This window comes from Pleurodeles waltl, chromosome 10 (assembly GCF_031143425.1).
Source record: "Pleurodeles waltl isolate 20211129_DDA chromosome 10, aPleWal1.hap1.20221129, whole genome shotgun sequence".
NCBI classification, from domain to species: domain Eukaryota; kingdom Metazoa; phylum Chordata; class Amphibia; order Caudata; family Salamandridae; genus Pleurodeles; species Pleurodeles waltl.
In genome coordinates, this window is record NC_090449.1 from 1,036,032,283 (window position 1) to 1,036,052,003 (window position 19,721).

Genomic DNA, 19,721 nt, shown 5'->3' on the forward strand with positions numbered 1-19,721 from the left:
TTTCCATTAATAATATGTGAAAATCCTGTGAAAATGTGGTGGTTTATGTGTTAATTGTGGAATTGTCAACGTGAAAACTGTCCACGATGTATGTATGACCTGAAAAGGCACGTGACATAACAAGTCACTGTATTTTCCGTACAGTTTCTAAAATCATGCTGTGAGCATTCCTAGCACAGGGCATGTGAAACACATCCAGATTCACGGTTTTATAAGGTCATTTGCCGGTCCAACCAAGTCTCCCTGAGAAAAGGCTGAGCATTAGCTAACAGAAGTTACATAAAATACATGATCCCAAGGGGCATATTTATACTCCGTTTGCGCCGATTGTGCGTCAAAATTTTTGACGCACAACCGTCTCAAACACTGCCCCATATTTATACTTTGACGTCCGACCCCGCGGGCGTCAAAGTTCCACCATGTGCGTCATTTTTTAGAAGGGGGAACCAGCCTTGCGTTAATTATATGCAAGGTAGGCGTTCCCTTCCAAAAAATGACTTTAAGGCCTGTGCGCCTTATTTATACTGTGACGTCATTTTGACGCACAGGAGGGGGCAGGCCTTAAAAAACGGCGCCCAGCCTGATGGGCGCCGTTTTTTAACGCCTGGGTCAGGGCAGGCGTTAAGGGACCTGTGGGCTCAGAAGGAGCCCAGAGGTGCCCTCCCATGCCCCCAGGGACACCCCCTGCCACCCTTGCCCACCCCAGGAGGACACCCAAGGATGGAGGGACCCATCCCAGGGAAGGAAAGGTAAGTTCAGGTAAGTATTTTTTTCGTAATTTTTTTGTGGCATAGGGGGGCCTGATTTGTGCCCCCCTACATGACACTATGCCCAATGACCATGCCCAGGGGACATAAGTCCCCTGGGCATGGCCATTGGGCAAGGGGGCATGACTCCTGTCTTTGCTAAGACAGGAGTAATTTCAATGGGGGTTGGGCGTAAAAAAAATGGCGCAAATCGGGTTGAGGCCAAAATTTTGCCTCAGACCTGACTTGCCCCATTTTTTGACGCCAAAGCTCCATTTTCCCCTACGCCGGCGCTGCTTGGTGTGAGTCATTTTTTTTGACGCACACCAGTCAGCTGCGCCGGCTAACATCATTCAATAAATAAGGCGCCCGCATGGTGCTTTGGAATGGCGTTAGCCAGCGTTAAAATTTTTGACGCACAACTGCGTTGGCGCAGTTGTGCGTCAAAAAGTATAAATATGGGCCCAAGTACTCACGATTTTCACGTGACTTTTCTGACATAAAAAAGTGAAACCGGGCCTAATTTTCACCACATTGCCTGATAAGTTTCCCTGTAGTCGAACCCAAAGAAGCAGGAAATGGCAGAATGTTTCTCTGAAGGTTCACTATGACTGAAGCTCATCTGTACACAAAGGCAAATATAGTCAGAATTTGTCTTTGCAAGTTTATTTTCTGAGGTTTTCTGAGCACAATTGTTTTAGTTAGAAGAACACCATTTGCAGTGAAACAAATTGATTTGAAAGTCGCAGATTCCATGCACAAATGGACGTTTCTGAAGAGCGCCCAAAAATACTTTTACAGCTTCACACACTTCTTGGTATTGTCTATGGATCTCCTCTCACCACGTGCAAGCCGACTTGGCTTACCCAGGACCATCTGATAAGTTTTCATGGATTTTTATGTCAATGCTTCCTAGGTTAATGTTAACATTTTTTAAAGTGACTTAAGGAAAATATACCTTAACTGGTATAACAGTTTGCTATTCCACACCTGCTTTCAGTGCTTAGTTTGTAAAAGAATAGTGTCGGTGCCCAAAGATCTGCTAAGAGGTCCGCGGCCGGTGCAATCAAATGTTGGCGCGCCCAATACAAAGGCTGCGTAGTCTTGAACCCACCTCACGTCTCTTTAATCCGCTGCGAGACACTCCCTGACCCTTTATCTCACTCTTGTAGGTTCCTGATCACTCCCCTTGTCATGTTTTTCCATCTTATTTTTACTTCCTCTTTCCCCTTTGTGTGTTTTTCCTCTTTTACTCTTGGGAAATGTCCCCAAACACAAATCCCCAAAAATGAGTGTCAGTGGCCCCCATCAGCGATCACTGGCTCAAATTAGACACTGCCTGATAGGTCCCTAAAGAAGGCAGACAGACACCCTAAAATATTCCTTTTTGGAACTCAAAGAGCAGATGTGCTCAGAGCACCCTGGATGACCTGTGATATCCAATGATTTTTGTGGGAGGAGCTTGGCAACATTTGCTTTCTGCTCTTATATATGAAAGCTTGATACCTATATTTTAATGCGATTGTACTGCCCTTAATTTTAGATGATTGTAGAAACAATCATTGAGTTAGGTGGCCATCCTGGGTCAGGACCATGACTTTGGGAAAAGGTGGGTTTCTCGAACATCCAACTGGTCAACAAGCAGCCAGTGCCCTCCGGCACACATGCAAAGATGGCAGCAATCTTTTGACATCCGCTGAAGCTCTAGAGTACTTACGGCTGGCATAGCTTGATTAGGTCCTGGTCCGTGGTACCCGGCGGAAGGCCTCGTATGTACAGGTTGGTTTTACTCAACTGTTCCCCGCTGCTGTTGCTGCTGTTGTTGCTGCTGTTGGTGCTGGGGCTGGGGGGAGCCATGGGGTGGGGAGCAGGTGCATAGGACTGCTGGAAACAAAGAGAAGCCTTAGGTGAGCACACAATGTTGGATAATGTCTTCACTGTACAAAGAGATTGCAATCAAATCGACACACACCAAGGACTGTTTCACTTCTTCAACGAAAATATACTTTACTATTACAATACTAACAAAACATTTTCAAGTAGAATATTTATGCTGGCTCTGGGTGGAAACAGTCTTTTTATGGAGCCTACATGAACAGCGTATGATGTTTCTTGTAAACTCTTTTCCCTTTGAATGACATCTGGCCTCAGTGGTGTAGCATTAGCTCCCGCGGACGACGCAGCCTTCGCGGTGCGGTGGGGCCTGAGCTCCACGGGGTCCCCTCAGAACAGTACTCTGGCCTGAGAGCTCCTGACAGAACCGGCGGGGAGGGGGAGCCTCCATGTACTTTGCAGAGAGAGGCCTCCTTAAGTTTAGTTTAGGAAACTTAACAAAACTGCCTGGTCCAATCTTCTCCCCCCTCCTCTCGCTCCTTCCAACAGCATACCCACCTCAACCTGCACAAACTACTGATGATCCTCACGGAGGACGGTTCCACCTGATTTTCATTCTATGTCTTCAGTGCTTAATTTGTAAAGGAATATGTGCCGGTGTCCAAAGCTCTGCTCAAAACCCCGGATCACTGTTATTAACTGTCAGTGCGCTGAACACCAAGGATGCATGGCTTTGAATCTACCTCTTGCATTTTTAGTTCACTACCAGACACTACGGGCTCCCTCTTCTCACTCTTATAGGGTCTGCTTTCTCCCTTGTGTAGGTTTTTCCCCTCTTTCTCTTCCTCTTTCTTTTCCTGTTTGTGTTTTTCTTTCTCTTGCTTTTGGTATATGTCTAACGCCAAAAATGTGTGCAGGTGGCCCGTACTTGGAACCACCAGATCAAATTAAGCACTGCATGCTTTGCTGTGAATACATGTGGAAGGCTCTACCTTCTGGGAGAGGCCATTATTCCACCTTTAAGGTACTTGTATATGGTCTATTTGTTATTGATATGTTCAAACTTTATTGTGAAGCACTCTGATAACTCCAGGCCACGTCTGCGTTATATATAAAATAACAATAAATAATTAAATAATTAGTAGATAGGATTTTCAGGTTGTTTGATGTGGAGAAAATTGTTTTACAAAGTGTGAGATTTATTGATTCAGATTTTTTTTCCTAGTTGTGATTTGTTTTAGTCTTCCTAATTTCCTTAGGTCTAGGCACCACTGTGCTGCACATGCAGTAAGGAGTTCTCATGTGTGATATTGCAAGGAAGCAGAGATGAACCCTAAATTAAGGAGGAAGTGAGATCACGGTGAAGGATGCCCTGACTATGGAACGCCTTGTTGGGTGATGCTCTTCCTGCACTGATATCACACTTGGATGGGCCCCTACTGCAGTGTGTATCACACTCAGAGGTGCACTTACTGCAGTGACATCACAGAGGGAACAGTCCTTCCTGCTGTGACATCATGCATGGCTCCTTCCTCACTGCTTAGGCAGAACACTGCTTTGACATCACACTGGGAGGTGTCCTACCTGCTTTGACTTAGATTTGCTTAGATTTTGGCGGACAGAATATCCTTCATCGTTGTGACGGAGTAACCCGTCTGCCAATTTCTAAATCAGGTCCAAAGTCTCCAACATAAGTGTAAATATATGATAAGCTTGCAAATGTACTCAGTTGTCTCCTTGCTGGATGACTGCTTTGCTCTGCCTCAGGCCCTCAAAATAAGGAGGTGTCCCTTGCTCAAAGGACTTGGATTCACCCTGCACAAAACGTGGGAGATAGGAAAGCCTACGGGCAGCACACAAGGATGACAACCCTGGAGGTGTGCATTACAACCTGTGCAGCCCCAACACAAGAGAGAAACTATTCCCGTGGGGCGATATAGGACGGAGCAAGGACAGTGGGACTGCCCTAGCAGTGTTACTTGGCCCAGTATTTGGAGGAATAAAACTTGCGTCTAGGAGGCCCTTCTTCCAGGTATTGTACAAGGCGGGCCCTCGATGCGTTCTTTGGAACAGCTGTGAAGAGGGTGACCAGGCTTCCCGGATGTAGCGGGACAGTCCCGGTTTTCTGCCAGCTGTCCTGGCAGATTCCTGCAAATTTGGCTTATGTCCTGGTTTTTAGATAGAATCGATTGGATCAATCGATGCATATTTCTATGTATTCTAGAGCAGAACTAGCTAGCTAACAGAAAGCAATTTAATCAACAGATATGATACAAACTTTAAAAATTACATTTTATTTATTTCCTTAGTGCCTGGTTGTGTGTATTTCTGTGTTGATGAGCGCTGTCATTGTGCCATTCTGTTGATGTAAAGTTGTAGTCCCTTTTCTATTTTTGTGGAATGTCCTGGCTTTTTGGATTTTAAAATCTGGTCACCCTGGCTTTGAACCAGTATCTTCTGTCCATGTGGTTTGTCCCAGATACGTGACTGTATATGTCTGTATATGTCTCATAATATATGCTGTCTGGTGTATTCTGAGTTTTGGTGTTGTGTTTCAGCATTGAAACCCAAGTATAAATGATTACCGCCTAGTGGCTTATGTCCCGGTCGACTGAAAATAGTGAAAGGCACTTTTTTAGGTGTTCAAAAGCAAGGCTATTTAGCAGTTGTTATAAGTAAGCACTTCAATTAACAAATATGATGCAGTTTTAATAAAATTACATTTTATTTATTTTCTTAGTGCCTCTTCAGCGTTCCTATGTTGATGAGAGCTGTAACTCTGCGATGCTCCATTGATGTAAAAATGCAGTCCTTCTACTATGTTTGCAAAATGACCTGGTTTTTGGTGCTCAAGAGCTGGTCACCCTATTGCTCTGATTCCTTCCATAGCCGGGGATGTAGCCCGGGCCCTCAGAAACAGCTTCCACTTTGGAAATGGGTAACAAACCATCTTGGGGCCCCGTCTCCAATCCATACTTTGCATGCATTGTGATTGGAAAGAAGGGGACCACGCCTCTTTCACGCCCCTCTGCTGTCTGAGCCCCAATGTTCTTCATCTGAGTTGTACATTTTTTTCTTTTAAAAAAGGGCGAGGTGGGACATATTTATGCTAGATTCGCTTGAATAATGAGACCACCCCTAAATCTCGTTGTGCAATTAATGCTTAATTTGTAAAATATTGAGTGCGGAGGCCCAAAGTTTTTCTCAAAAGCCCATAGATGAAACTGATGAATGTTGAAATTGATGCACATCAGGGTTTCATAGTCTAGGTTTAACTTCGTGCTTGTTTCATCCACCGCCAGACATTTCTCACCTCTTTATTTCACTCTCGGAGTTTCCTTTTCACCCCCCACTTTATCCCTTTGTCACTGTTTTTCCGTCTTTCCCTTCCTCCTTTTTTTCCTCCATGTGTGTTTTTCTCTATCTTGCTCTGTGTCAAAGTCTGTCAAGAAAAAGTAAGTGCCGGTCCCCAAGAATGATTGCCAGTGGCCCCCCCTTAAGAACCGGCTCAAATTAAGCACTGATTGTTTTGTGCTGTGTTACTTATTTTGTAAAGAACACCAAACCTGATACCCTAACATCAATAAACACAAGACATAGGCCAGAAGCTACTCTTGCTATTGTGTCTTTAAAACTTTCCGAAATGTTATTGGAAAGAGAGAGCGCGCGCATCATCAGCACCACCTCCCACGGCTGTCCGGCTTTGATGCCAGAGCCTGTCTCGGGCCCGGCGCAACCAGCACAGAAAACAGATGTCGTCACCGGCCCAGTGACAGCCGGCCCCTTTCAGGGGGGCCGGATTTATGGTATTTTTAAGTTGCGAGGATGATCTCACCACCCTGAGCGGGCAAGGTAAACAGAAATATGTACTCAAGCAGACTCGAAGCGACATCAAAGCCAGGACATGGGGCCAGATGGAACCGTGCCTAACAGGGGAGGGCCAGAAATGGCCCATTGATGTTGTACTGGAATAAACTGCAGCCTTCCTCGTGGGAACCAGGATTTTCATCCCTCGACCAATAGCAAATGCTCACAAGGCGCTCCGACCTAAAATGGCGGCAGTAATAAAGTGTTTTGCTCCAGTAGTAGAATATGTTGGCTCCTAGCCACTCAGCCAGTGCTTAATTTGTGCTTGCCTTTTCGGAAGGGCTGGGGCTTATTCTTCTGCCTCAAGCATTAGCTGAGCGCAAAAGACACATATGGGAAAGACGAAGGAAGAGAAAAACGAAAAAGCGTCAGAAAGGGAGAAAACAGAAAGCTGCAAGAGTGAGCTGGAGGGGCAGGTAGTGGCTGTAAATGGATTGAAGAGGCCCGAGAAGGCTTTAGGATTACACTGCCTCAGAGTATTCCGTGTTCGCCCAATTAATTGCAGCAGCCTAGTGTTTAAGAGGAGGGCTTTGCGCATCAGCACGTTTTTATTTACAAATTAAGCACTGCACTCAGCACGGTAGCCCGGTCATGATCTGCACTGCTGTCCCGTCTCTGCTGGCCTGAGTGACAGACCTAGCCCGTATACCCAGGGTCAATAGAATTATGCACATCTGTGGCTGCGGATTATACTGATTTGCCACATTTGCCATATAATCCATCATTTGATGCATAATCTGCAGATTTGATGAGGAAACAAACGCTTCTAGCTCAAACGGATTTAAAGATACTAAAAATGTTGTAATGTGTTCGCATGCAGTATATGGTCATTCGCAAAGGCTAACTGGGCATCTTTCAGTTGCTTATTTCTGTATTTTGTTGTTAAACTGGTACTAATGATGTGAAATCTTTACCCTAACAGTACTACAATGTGTAAAGATTGCAAAATAATGAAGTAATACTATTGAAACGTGCAGTATTACACCGCATAATTTGTCTTTTCTTGCTGCAAAATGTAGCCAGCTGTGCCGCATAATTTGGTGCTTCCCTGCCGCATAATTCCATTGGCCCTGCATATACCTCACAGAGTACATAAACACAGTTGAATAGCCCACAGCAGCAGGCTTTAATACTATACCACAGCTTCATAAACCGCCAGCAGACTGTAATCCTTAAAAAACACAGAAGAAATGCTGGGTGTTTGAAGCAGGGGACAAAACCAGTTATTTGTTTTTATTAGGTATTATTGTGAAGTGCTACATTCCGGTTTACAGTGGCCTCACAGCACTTTGGAATGTGGCTCGTATTTTCGGAAAGTGTTTGGTGCAATATATGGCATGTGAAAACCCCGATGCTGGAAGGATCAGTACAAAATCTGGCATGGTTGGAATCTTCAAGTGGAACCCCTTATATGATATAACCGCATAGGTTATTTTTTATCTGCTGGCTCAGCGAGCAGCGCAGAGAGGGGCGGGTTGGGTCGGGGGAGGAGGAGAGAGTGCACCTAAGTGCGCATGTGTGTTTGCCCGGCAGTCTCAGGCTGGCCAAACTGACATGTGAGGTTTCTCCAGATCGGCTGTGTTGAACAACCGGGCTGGAGAAACTGCACAGACCCCAGACTTGTGCCTGAGCGGCAGGATTGCTGGGGAGCCTGTGCTGGTGTACCAGGGAATGCGGGGACACCAACCATCAGGAGCGTGGTGGTAGGAGTCGGTGGGAAAGATATGTTTTTTTTTTATTGTTTCCCCTGTCCCCGTCGTCCCCTCTCCCCACCCTTGACATTTGCAGTGGCCGTCACTGCAGTTTATAGGCCCAAGCCACAGGTGAGGCCATCTTCTGAGGCAGAGAGCTCTTAAATAGAGATGTAGCCTGAGGCTGAAGGGCTATTTTACAATTTAAATAATTTACCACTGAAGACAGACTGTTCTAATCTAAATTAAAGAGGCAACCAATGCCCAGAGAGTGTTACCAAGTTTAAAAATGATGCAATAATGAAGTAATATTATTACAAAATGTGTCGCATTATGCTGCATAAATCAACTTTTCTTGCAGCATAATTATACTCTAGCCTGCCATATAATTTGTCCCTCTCCTGCCGCATAATTCCCGTGGCCATGTATATATCCCACTCCATGGTGCTATACCAGTTATTAAAGCCACAGTTCTTGGGTTATAGGGAAGGCCACTGGCATTATATAATTCTGCGGCTGCAATGTTCTACACATAATTATTGAGTTGCTGTATTTACAACATACTCTATTGTCTTCTGCATAATCTTCAGATTTAAAAAAATATATTTCTAGCTCAAACAGATCAAAAGTTGCTAAAAACGTGGCAACACGTGTTCCTGCACACTGGAAGGCCCGTCACAAATCTTTCAATTGCTTATTGCTGTGTTTGTTTTTTAAATTGGTATTTATAAGGTGACGTCTTTCCCTATACAGTGTTACCATGTGTAAAAATGGCATAATAATGAAATAATACTATCACATCATGAAGTGCATTACAATGCATACTTTGCCTTTCCTTGCAGCATAATTTAGTCAACCCTGTCATATAATTGGGTCTTCCCCTACCACATAATTCCAGCGGCCCTGAGTCATACTTGCAAGCACTATTAGTGGTACTACCACATTGGGAGTACTGACCACATCATGGGGGGCCACACCAGCAGCGTAATCATGGCAGGAAGCAGGAAATATTACCGCAGGGAGTATTGTGCGGTAATACCAGGACTACGCTGAAAGTCCTGGTAAGGTGGACATGTTGATACTATTAGAAATACCAATGCTGGGGTTGGTTATCTACTATGCCTTGGACAATACCAGGCCCAGGCTACCCCACAGAGGGTAGTACCACTCACAGGATGTCTTTTCAGGAAGCAGAGGAGTTGCCTCTCTGTAGGGACCTCAAGGAAGAGGAGGAAGGCCCTGGACAGTGCAATGATGTGTTGTGTTGGCCCAATAGCCACATACTGCAGTTTTTAGGGACACTTCCACATGATGGGCACGTGGATCCAAACAATGTGGCCACCCATCACGTGGATGGTTAAATGATCTGGAGAGCTCTTGCCATTATAAAGACCTGGAAATACCACTGTTAGGTTATTAATTCTATCCTAGTCAGTATCTTTAGTCTACAAATGGACCTTAGCACCTGTGAAACAAGCATTTGCAATGCAATTGGTCTCGTGTTTGCTCGAGTTAGAGCTATTAGCGGTGTAAATTCCTAAGTGGACTTTTCTTGCCATATAAATTGAAAATGAAAAGTAAAATAGTTGACATAAGCAAGTCAATTCAAAGCACACGGTCGCCATGAGCATGAGCGCGAAGGAGACACACAAATAGAAAAAGAAGTTTGCTCACAGTCAAACATTTTGGCAAACATGCAATTATCCATGTAACAGGGATGGTCCCCAAGGCGGTAACAAAACCACCCCAAGGCGGGACAAACATAAAGCATTTACCAATGATAACAAAGGATTATTGAAAGGCAAGCCCACAAATGGGTGAAAGTGATGGGAGTGCGGTGGGTGAGGTTAAAAGTCCACATAGATTCCAACCAGTGCTTATTTTGTGCTTGTGGTTTCTTTTGCGGGGCACCAGTACTTATTTTTGAGGGCCGGCACTTATTTTTCGGCATCAGGGATTTACTGCGAGCAAAAGACACATGGGAAAGATCAAGGAAGAGAAGAATGAAAAAGCGTCACAATGGGAGAAAGCAAAAAACTGCAAGAGTGAGCTGAAGGGGCAGGGAGTGGCTGTAAATGGATTGAAGAGGCCCGAGAAGGCTTTAGGATTACACTGCCTCAGAGTATTCCGTGTTCGCCCAATTAATTGCAGCAGCCTAGTGTTTAAGAGGAGGGCTTTGCGCATCAGCACGTTTTTATTTACAAATTAAGCACTGCACTCAGCACGGTAGCCCAGTCATGATCTGCACTGCTGTCCCGTCTCTGCTGGCCTGAGTGACAGACCTAGCCCGTATACCCAGGGTCAATAGAATTATGCACATCTGTGGCTGCGGATTATACTGATTTGCCACATTTGCCATATAATCCATCATCTGATGCATAATCTGCAGATTTGATGAGGAAACAAACGCTTCTAGCTCAAACGGATTCAAAGATACTAAAAATGTTGTAATGTGTTCGCATGCAGTATATGGTCATTCGCAAAGGCTAACTGGGCATCTTTCAGTTGCTTATTTCTGTATTTTGTTGTTAAACTGGTACTAATGATGTGAAATCTTTACCCTAACAGTACTACAATGTGTAAAGATTGCAAAATAATGAAGTAATACTATTGAAACGTGCAGTATTACACCGCATAATTTGTCTTTTCTTGCTGCAAAATGTAGCCAGCTGTGCCGCATAATTTGGTGCTTCCCTGCCGCATAATTCCATTGGCCCTGCATATACCTCACAGAGTACATAAACACAGTTGAATAGCCCACAGCAGCAGGCTTTAATACTATACCACAGCTTCATAAACCGCCAGCAGACTGTAATCCTTAAAAAACACAGAAGGAATGCTGGGTGTTTGAAGCAGGGGACAAAACCAGTTATTTGTTTTTATTAGGTATTATTGTGAAGTGCTACATTCCGGTTTACAGTGGCCTCACAGCACTTTGGAATGTGGCTCGTATTTTCGGAAAGTGTTTGGTGCAATATATGGCATGTGAAAACCCCGATGCTGGAAGGATCAGTACAAAATCTGGCATGGTTGGAATCTTCAAGTGGAACCTCTTATATGATATAACCACATAGGTTATTTTTTATCTGCTGGCTCAGCGAGCAGCGCAGAGAGGGGCGGGTTGGGTCGGGGGAGGAAGAGAGAGTGCACCTAAGTGCGCATGTGTGTTTGCCCGGCAGTCTCAGGCTGGCCAAACTGACATGTGAGGTTTCTCCAGATCGGCTGTGTTGAACAACCGGGCTGGAGAAACTGCACAGACCCCAGACTTGTGCCTGAGCGGCAGGATTGCTGGGGAGCCTGTGCTGGTGTACCAAGGAATGCGGGGACACCAACCATCAGGAGCGTGGTGGTAGGAGTCGGTGGGAAAGATATGTTTTTTTTTTATTGTTTCCCCTGTCCCCGTCGTCCCCTCTCCCCACCCTTGACATTTGCAGTGGCCGTCACTGCAGTTTATAGGCCCAAGCCACAGGTGAGGCCATCTTCTGAGGCAGAGAGCTCTTAAATAGAGATGTAGCCTGAGGCTGAAGGGCTATTTTACAATTTAAATAATTTACCACTGAAGACAGACTGTTCTAATCTAAATTAAAGAGGCAACCAATGCCCAGAGAGTGTTACCAAGTTTAAAAATGATGCAATAATGAAGTAATATTATTACAAAATGTGTCGCATTATGCTGCATAAATCAACTTTTCTTGCAGCATAATTATACTCTAGCCTGCCATATAATTTGTCCCTCTCCTGCCGCATAATTCCCGTGGCCATGTATATATCCCACTCCATGGTGCTATACCAGTTATTAAAGCCACAGTTCTTGGGTTATAGGGAAGGCCACTGGCATTATATAATTCTGCGGCTGCAATGTTCTACACATAATTATTGAGTTGCTGTATTTACAACATACTCTATTGTCTTCTGCATAATCTTCAGATTTAAAAAAATATATTTCTAGCTCAAACAGATCAAAAGTTGCTAAAAACGTGGCAACACGTGTTCCTGCACACTGGAAGGCCCGTCACAAATCTTTCAATTGCTTATTGCTGTGTTTGTTTTTTAAATTGGTATTTATAAGGTGACGTCTTTCCCTATACAGTGTTACCATGTGTAAAAATGGCATAATAATGAAATAATACTATCACATCATGAAGTGCATTACAATGCATACTTTGCCTGTCCTTGCAGCATAATTTAGTCAACCCTGTCATATAATTGGGTCTTCCCCTACCACATAATTCCAGCGGCCCTGAGTCATACTTGCAAGCACTATTAGTGGTACTACCACATTGGGAGTACTGACCACATCATGGGGGGCCACACCAGCAGCGTAATCATGGCAGGAAGCAGGAAATATTACCGCAGGGAGTATTGTGCGGTAATACCAGGACTACGCTGAAAGTCCTGGTAAGGTGGACATGTTGATACTATTAGAAATACCAATGCTGGGGTTGGTTATCTACTATGCCTTGGACAATACCAGGCCCAGGCTACCCCACAGAGGGTAGTACCACTCACAGGATGTCTTTTCAGGAAGCAGAGGAGTTGCCTCTCTGTAGGGACCTCAAGGAAGAGGAGGAAGGCCCTGGACAGTGCAATGATGTGTTGTGTTGGCCCAATAGCCACATACTGCAGTTTTTAGGGACACTTCCACATGTTGGGCACGTGGATCCAAACAATGTGGCCACCCATCACGTGGATGGTTAAATGATCTGGAGAGCTCTTGCCATTATAAAGACCTGTAAATACCACTGTTAGGTTATTAATTCTATCCTAGTCAGTATCTTTAGTCTACAAATGGACCTTAGCACCTGTGAAACAAGCATTTGCAATGCAATTGGTCTCGTGTTTGCTCGAGTTAGAGCTATTAGCGGTGTAAATTCCTAAGTGGACTTTTCTTGCCATATAAATTGAAAATGAAAAGTAAAATAGTTGACATAAGCAAGTCAATTCAAAGCACACGGTCGCCATGAGCATGAGCGCGAAGGAGACACACAAATGGAAAAAGAAGTTTGCTCACAGTCAAACATTTTGGCAAACATGCAATTATCCATGTAACAGGGATGGTCCCCAAGGCGGTAACAAAACCACCCCAAGGCGGGACAAACATAAAGCATTTACCAATGATAACAAAGGATTATTGAAAGGCAAGCCCACAAATGGGTGAAAGTGATGGGAGTGCGGTGGGTGAGGTTAAAAGTCCACATAGATTCCAACCAGTGCTTATTTTGTGCTTGTGGTTTCTTTTGCGGGGCACCAGTACTTATTTTTGAGGGCCGGCACTTATTTTTCGGCATCAGGGATTTACTGCGAGCAAAAGACACATGGGAAAGATCAAGGAAGAGAAGAATGACAAAGCGTCACAATGGGAGAAAGCAAAAAACTGCAAGAGTGAGCTGAAGGGGCAGGGAGTGGCTGTAAATGGATTGAAGAGGCCGGAGATGGCTTCAGGATTATGCTGCCTCAGTATTCCGTGTTTTTACATTTAATTGCAGCAGCCGCGTGTTTCAGAGGAGAGCTTTGGGCACTGGCACATTTTTATTTATAAATTAAGCACTTATACTGACACGCTGCTATCCTCAACCTAAAAATACAAAACAAGTTCAACAAAACTACGTAATGACAGGGCTGGAAGTTGGAATATCTAAGCAAGGTCTGGACATGTTTGTTGTGATTAGTCTCTAAAAAGGATGCTCTAAACACTTAAAAGAAATTATGCAACCTGAAAGGAGCACCTTGGCAAAAATAAACTACAAAATGAGGAAAGAGAGTGAGAGTGTGTGACATCAGTGCTGGCTGGATATTAAGGCAAACACAGCTGAACATTGTGATCAGGGTTGCTCCCTTCAGCCACACTCAGCGTGTAACAGAACACATTTATTGATAAACAGCAGGCCTGGGGTCAGGAAGCAATGAGGCAGAGAAGGGAATGGTGGTGGGTTGTGGGAGAGCAAAGTTACAAGCTGAAACAGTACCGGATGGTTTCAGAAATTACTTGCAAGTGGGGATAATTTAAAATAATTCCCTATATGCATAGACACGGGTGAAAGAAGCTCAGGAAGAAGAAGACTACATCCTCCCCCCCCCATGCAGGAAGTGACGCAGCACAAACCACTGCACAATATCCCGTGACTATCACAGTCACTTGCTCTGTGTACAAAGTTGTTTTTCTTTTTTTTTGCCAGCAGAGTTTTCCATATTTCCCAATCTTGACCCTTTGAAAAAGCTGTGAAGTATCCCAGTTTACTGTCACCTTCCTACGATCAAAGGGCCAGATTTACAAGGTATAGCGCCTCTCAGCGCCTCTCAGCGCCACACTAGCATCATTTTTTTACGCTAATGTGGCGTTAAAGAGGCCATTCTCCTTCACCATATTTACGAAGTGGCACAGTGCCAGGATTTGCGCCACTGTGTAACCCCTTGCTCCACATTACACCTGCGCCAGGTATATTGTATGCAAGGGAGGTGTTCCTAAGCAGGGAAGCCGCATAAAATGGCGCAGTGATATGTACAAGATTTCACTGCAACATTTTTTCCTTAATTTTTAACGCCTGGTCAGGGCAGGTGTTGAAGTGACAGGCCCATAGTAGCCTATGGCCTCCCAAGCGCTTTGCTTCACTAGCGCTATTACAAAGCGCCACAATAGCGGAAAAAATTATTTTGCTATTGTGGAAATGACCGCCATGGTGCGCTGTATTGTAAATACGGCGCAACCATGGTGCTGTTAGGTGGTCAGGGGTTGTGCAAGAAAAATGGTGCATTGGGACCGATGCGCCACTTTCTTGTAGATCTGTTTCAAAGTTTTCCTGCATAGCGAAACGTTTTCACTTCATAGAGAGATGGTTTTCACTAGGTTTCTGTGAAATTCACACAATTTTCTTTAGTGTTATATGAGAAATCATGACATAATTCCCCCAAATTATGTGAAATTAAGCATATTTACATGAAATGCAAATTTATCATTTTGCACTACATTTTACTGCAAAATGTGTCCTCATATCAATTTTTGGCACAATTACATATTTAAACAAAGCATCTTAAACAACAGCAGTTGTTCTTATGTGTTCATATAAATTTTTATAGCGAACTGCAAATTCATGGTAAATTTTTACTGCATATGACATGTAAAAACTTTAAGATGTAATGGCGTAATTTTGTACATTTCTCGTAAGAGGAAGCATAAGACAAAATTCCCAAAATTGCATAAATGATGCCAGCGTAATTTAAATTAGTCCCAGGCCTAGTTTACCCCACATAGCGAGATAATTTTCACCAATCCAACATCGGCTATGTAGGAAAATGTATGTAGAATTGTTTTCCACAAGTATTCTATGTAAACATTTTTCTGTACACAATGGTAAATATTTGCACCCATACTGTAGTCGCAACAAATAAGATTCACATGTGTATAATTCCAAATACGAGAGCACACACCAGTAGCGGCTCGTGGCAACCAGAAGGGGCGGCGCGCAGGGGGAGATAAATAAAAATGAAATAAAAAAATGATTTAAAAAAAAAACACTTACCTCCTCCGCTGCACTTCTCCTCTGTTCCTCGTAGCTCCAGGCTGCAGGCACAGGCTCCCAGCCTGCCCTTCGGCCAATCCTGACACTGCTCAAAGCAGCGTCAGGATTGGCTGGGAGCGCCCAACCATGGCGCTCCCAGGCAGACTTGGAGCCTGTGCATGCACTCTCCAGCCCAGCAACTGTGTTGCCGGGTTGGAGAGAGTCTACTGCGCATGTGTGTTTGGCCGGCCTGAGACAGCCAGCCAAACATACATACGCAGTAAGGGGGAGTGCTGTGCACTCCCCCTCACTGCTCTTCACGCCTGTGGCCCTGCCTCTTTTACCACAAAACGATAATAAACACAGTTTATTATTGTTTTTTGGTAAAAGGTTTGCAGCTGACACAGTTGGCGTGGGGGCGACACTTCTCTGCCCTAATGGCGGCTCCGCCGCTGCCACACACCCATGCAAGTAGAACACCTGGGGCACTTTGAAAGCATGGACTACCTCACTTTTTTAATTGGAATATGTCTTTGAAACAAAAGTTCTTGCAGCTAGCACAGTCATTTGTGGAGGCCAGTGAGATGCTCATACGAACCAGGTGTGCCCATGTAAGACGGACAATTAGTGGTGTGGAAACAGAAATGACGCAAGACATATTGGAGCACATCATTATCCGTACAGCCAAAAGTGCACTGTTGTCTGTTAAATTGTGCTTTCAGTGAAGCCTTGCAGACATTATTGAGGTCTGAATCAGTGTTTAAGGATGCTCCCTTGTTCTCTGCCCTTACCTTTGGCTGGGAATTTATAATACAAAATGGTGCTCATGAGCCACAGATACAGAGCACTCCAGAGGCCTGCAAAACTCAGCAGGAACTTTACAACTTGCTTGTTAATTGGTAATATGTCATACTGTCCAATGGTGCCCTTTAAAAGCATAGCAACACTGTTCTCTATGTAGGGTGGCCAGCTTTCAGATATCACACTGCGGGACACTTTGCGTGCATATAGACACTCGCATGCACAGAGAAACTTTGCACATATGGACGCATCAGAAGATGTTTGTTGGGGAGTAGGGGTGATTACGAGTCTCACAGTACATTTTGGTGGTTTCATTTTTATAATCTCTTCCTCTAAAACGGGCCTTTTTAGAAGATATCGCTCAGCCGGATATTGAGCTTATCAAGTCTGAAAACTGAGTAATTCTGTATTTAAGTATTTATATTCCAGCCGTTTATCACTTCCTGGAATAAGCCTTGACTCACCTTTGGAGAGGGAAGTTTACATATAATCCAAAAAGGATGAAACATTCTTACGATCTAAAATTCCAAAGTAAGCAACAGTATCCTGCCTGGATACTGACCACTAACCATCTGCAGAAGGACCTAAAGCAAAGGTCTCACAATGTACTACTAGCCTTTTCCATTACATGACCACATTTGGGAGGAGGCTGCTTAGAAATAGCCACAATACAGATAGCGAGTGCTATAAAAAAGCAATTTGACAGGACCCCTGACAAGGTGAACAATTCACTGAGGTAGGCAGACACCATCAATGTTACAATTCTACCTAAATATTCCAGAAAAAAACAGTAAATTATATATCTGGACATGGCCCACAAAAAAGTGGCATTTCCTTGAGAAGGTAGTCTCTTGGTCTTTCCATCAAAAGTATTTGTGGTCTAATGGGTTAATAGGAAACTTAGGCACTAGAAGATGGCTTTAAATCCCGATCTCCCCATTTGGTTAAATTGAGTGCTCTTTGGCATATTTTGAATTTATTTCTCTGCCGCCATTTTGGTTCAAGATTGGGAGCATTTTGAATTATTCTACACGCCTCTAGTAAATTTATAGTACCAAAAAAGACAGGATTTGGAATTTCCTTGGGACAGGGTGGTAGACAGTGGCCAATCTCATGGTCTATTCAGCAAATTGTAATATGTTGCTAATAAAAGAACAGCCTTTGGAATAACCAGTACTGCATTACAGTCTTGGATGTCCAATTTACCAAACTGTTTAATCTAAGACAAATCATACTCTCTATACGTCTCTGCCTCCAACATTGATAATACTGGTGCACCTTGAAGGAGCCTTAATGGAAGAAATAAAGGCCATGAGAGTATTCCCAGCATATGCCCCTAGCTTGGTATCCATTCTCACAATCAGAGTTGTTTACCTGCATGTCTCCACATTCCCTATCAGCATCCCTGGAGGTGACCTTGAAGTTGCATAGTGCAGCCCCCGTTCTCTCCTCTCCCATCCACAGACAAGCACCTCTTTCATAGCTCATCTAGGGCTGCAAGGGTGAGAGTGGGACCCCTACCAGTCGGCTCGGGTTGTCCTGTCAGGAGCAAAGGGCATGAAGTTTGGACTCCGACTACATCGGTCTGTCGGCATATTGTCAGACTACACTATGTGGGGCAAAAAGCGATGGCTGACCACCCCTATCATATACTACCTGGCAGAATGGCTCAGTGATTCAAACACTTGCTGCTTAAACATGCAGTGATATGATGATCACAAGTTCAAATCTCAGCAACACTGCATCAAACTTCCATCCTTGTGATGTCAGTAATTTGAGCACCATTACATGGGGAAATAGTAATGGCTGTTATGTACAATATGCTTTTAGCAGCTGTGGCTGACGCAAATCTCATGGGAGGAGACGACGGGGAAATAATGACATTTTAAAAAAAAAACGCTTACCTTTCCCGCCACCAACTCCTGCCGCCCCGCTCATCGCTTCTCTTCTTTTGGTGTCCCAGCATTCACTGGGGAATCAGCATAGGCTCCCCAGCAATCCTGGTGCTGCTTTCATGCTAAACATAGCATGAAAGCAGCACCAGGATTGGTCTGAGCGACTTGTACTGCCACTCAGACACAGTCCTGGGGTCTGTGCAGTTTCTCCAGCCTGGCTGTGTGAACAGCCAGACTGGAGAAACCTAAGTGTGCATTTGTGTTTGGCTGGCCTAAGATGGCTGATCAAACATACATGCGCACTTAGGTGCACTCACTCCTCCTCCTCCCTCCCACCTCGCATGATCCACCCCCACCCCTCCCTGCACTGCTGGATGAGCCAGCAGATGAAAAATAAAACGATAGGAAGCAATAATTTATTTTTCATCTCCAGGCTCTTGGCCAGGGGGGGCAAAGCCCCTCCGCAATTGAGGAGGAGCTGCCCCTGGCGTTTAGAAATGGTAAACAAGCATTTGCATAACTGGGCTTTTCTTGCTACATAAACTGCAAATGAAAAGTAAAACAGTTTCACATAGGCGAGCCGATGGCCGCCATGAGTTTGAAGCAGACACACAAAAGGAAACAGAAGTTCGCTTGCAGTGAAACGTGTAGGCAAAAGTGCAATTATCCATGTAATCGGAAAAAGTGCAAATATCCATGTAAAAGGGTCGATGTCATGCAAAGCACTCGACTACTGCTCAGCGACATTGTGCTGCCTACGACATAAAGAGAAAAAGTAGTCCAGAAATCACACAGAAAACATGAAACCTCATATGTTTTCAGTAGTTGGTTGGGGTGCTCGAGAATGGCTAAACACCAGAAAAGGCATGAAGTATGCATGCCTTTCACTAATGAAATCAAGCGGATTTTAAAAGGTAAGCCCACAAACCAACCAAACTGATGGGCATGACATGAGTGTGGTTAAGAGCCCACAGAGAGATTGCGCGCTCGACCCTAACAAGGCATGTGGGCTTAACCCCAGAAAAAAGTGGAAGGAAGAGGAGTGCATAGGAGGGCGTGGTTGGATTCTGAAAATAATTTTCAGTTCATTAGACATCCGTTGGTGTTGCTTTCTTCTCCTATGAATATCTTGGAGAGGGTGAGGAAGTTGCCAGAGGAGAGGGTGGAGTACACTGTGTTGTACAAAAATAAGTGTAGAGAGCCAAACAATTCCTTAGGTGCCCACCACCAGCGTTGCCTAGTGTGGCGGTCACTGAATACCAGGGCTACCGAGACTGAAATCCATCTCATCCTTATTTCTTCCATCAGCCTACACTTTCTCTTAGTGTCACTCTAGCAGGTTCTTTATAACCCTTTTTTTCTCCCTTTGGAACCTTTTTTTTCTCCTTCCTA

General features: G+C 44.4%; 1 protein-coding gene across 2 annotated transcripts in view; it reads right to left on the bottom strand.

The window, feature by feature from the left end:
• RBMS3 (RNA binding motif single stranded interacting protein 3) overlaps window positions 1-19,721 on the bottom strand; it is a 1,236,319-nt gene that overhangs the window by 875,681 nt on the left and 340,917 nt on the right. For both annotated transcript variants that reach the window (XM_069212004.1, XM_069212005.1), the window contains exon 2: window positions 2,464-2,630. In XM_069212004.1, coding sequence (XP_069068105.1) covers window positions 2,464-2,630 — 167 coding nt within the window. The remainder of the gene's footprint in view (window positions 1-2,463; window positions 2,631-19,721) is intronic.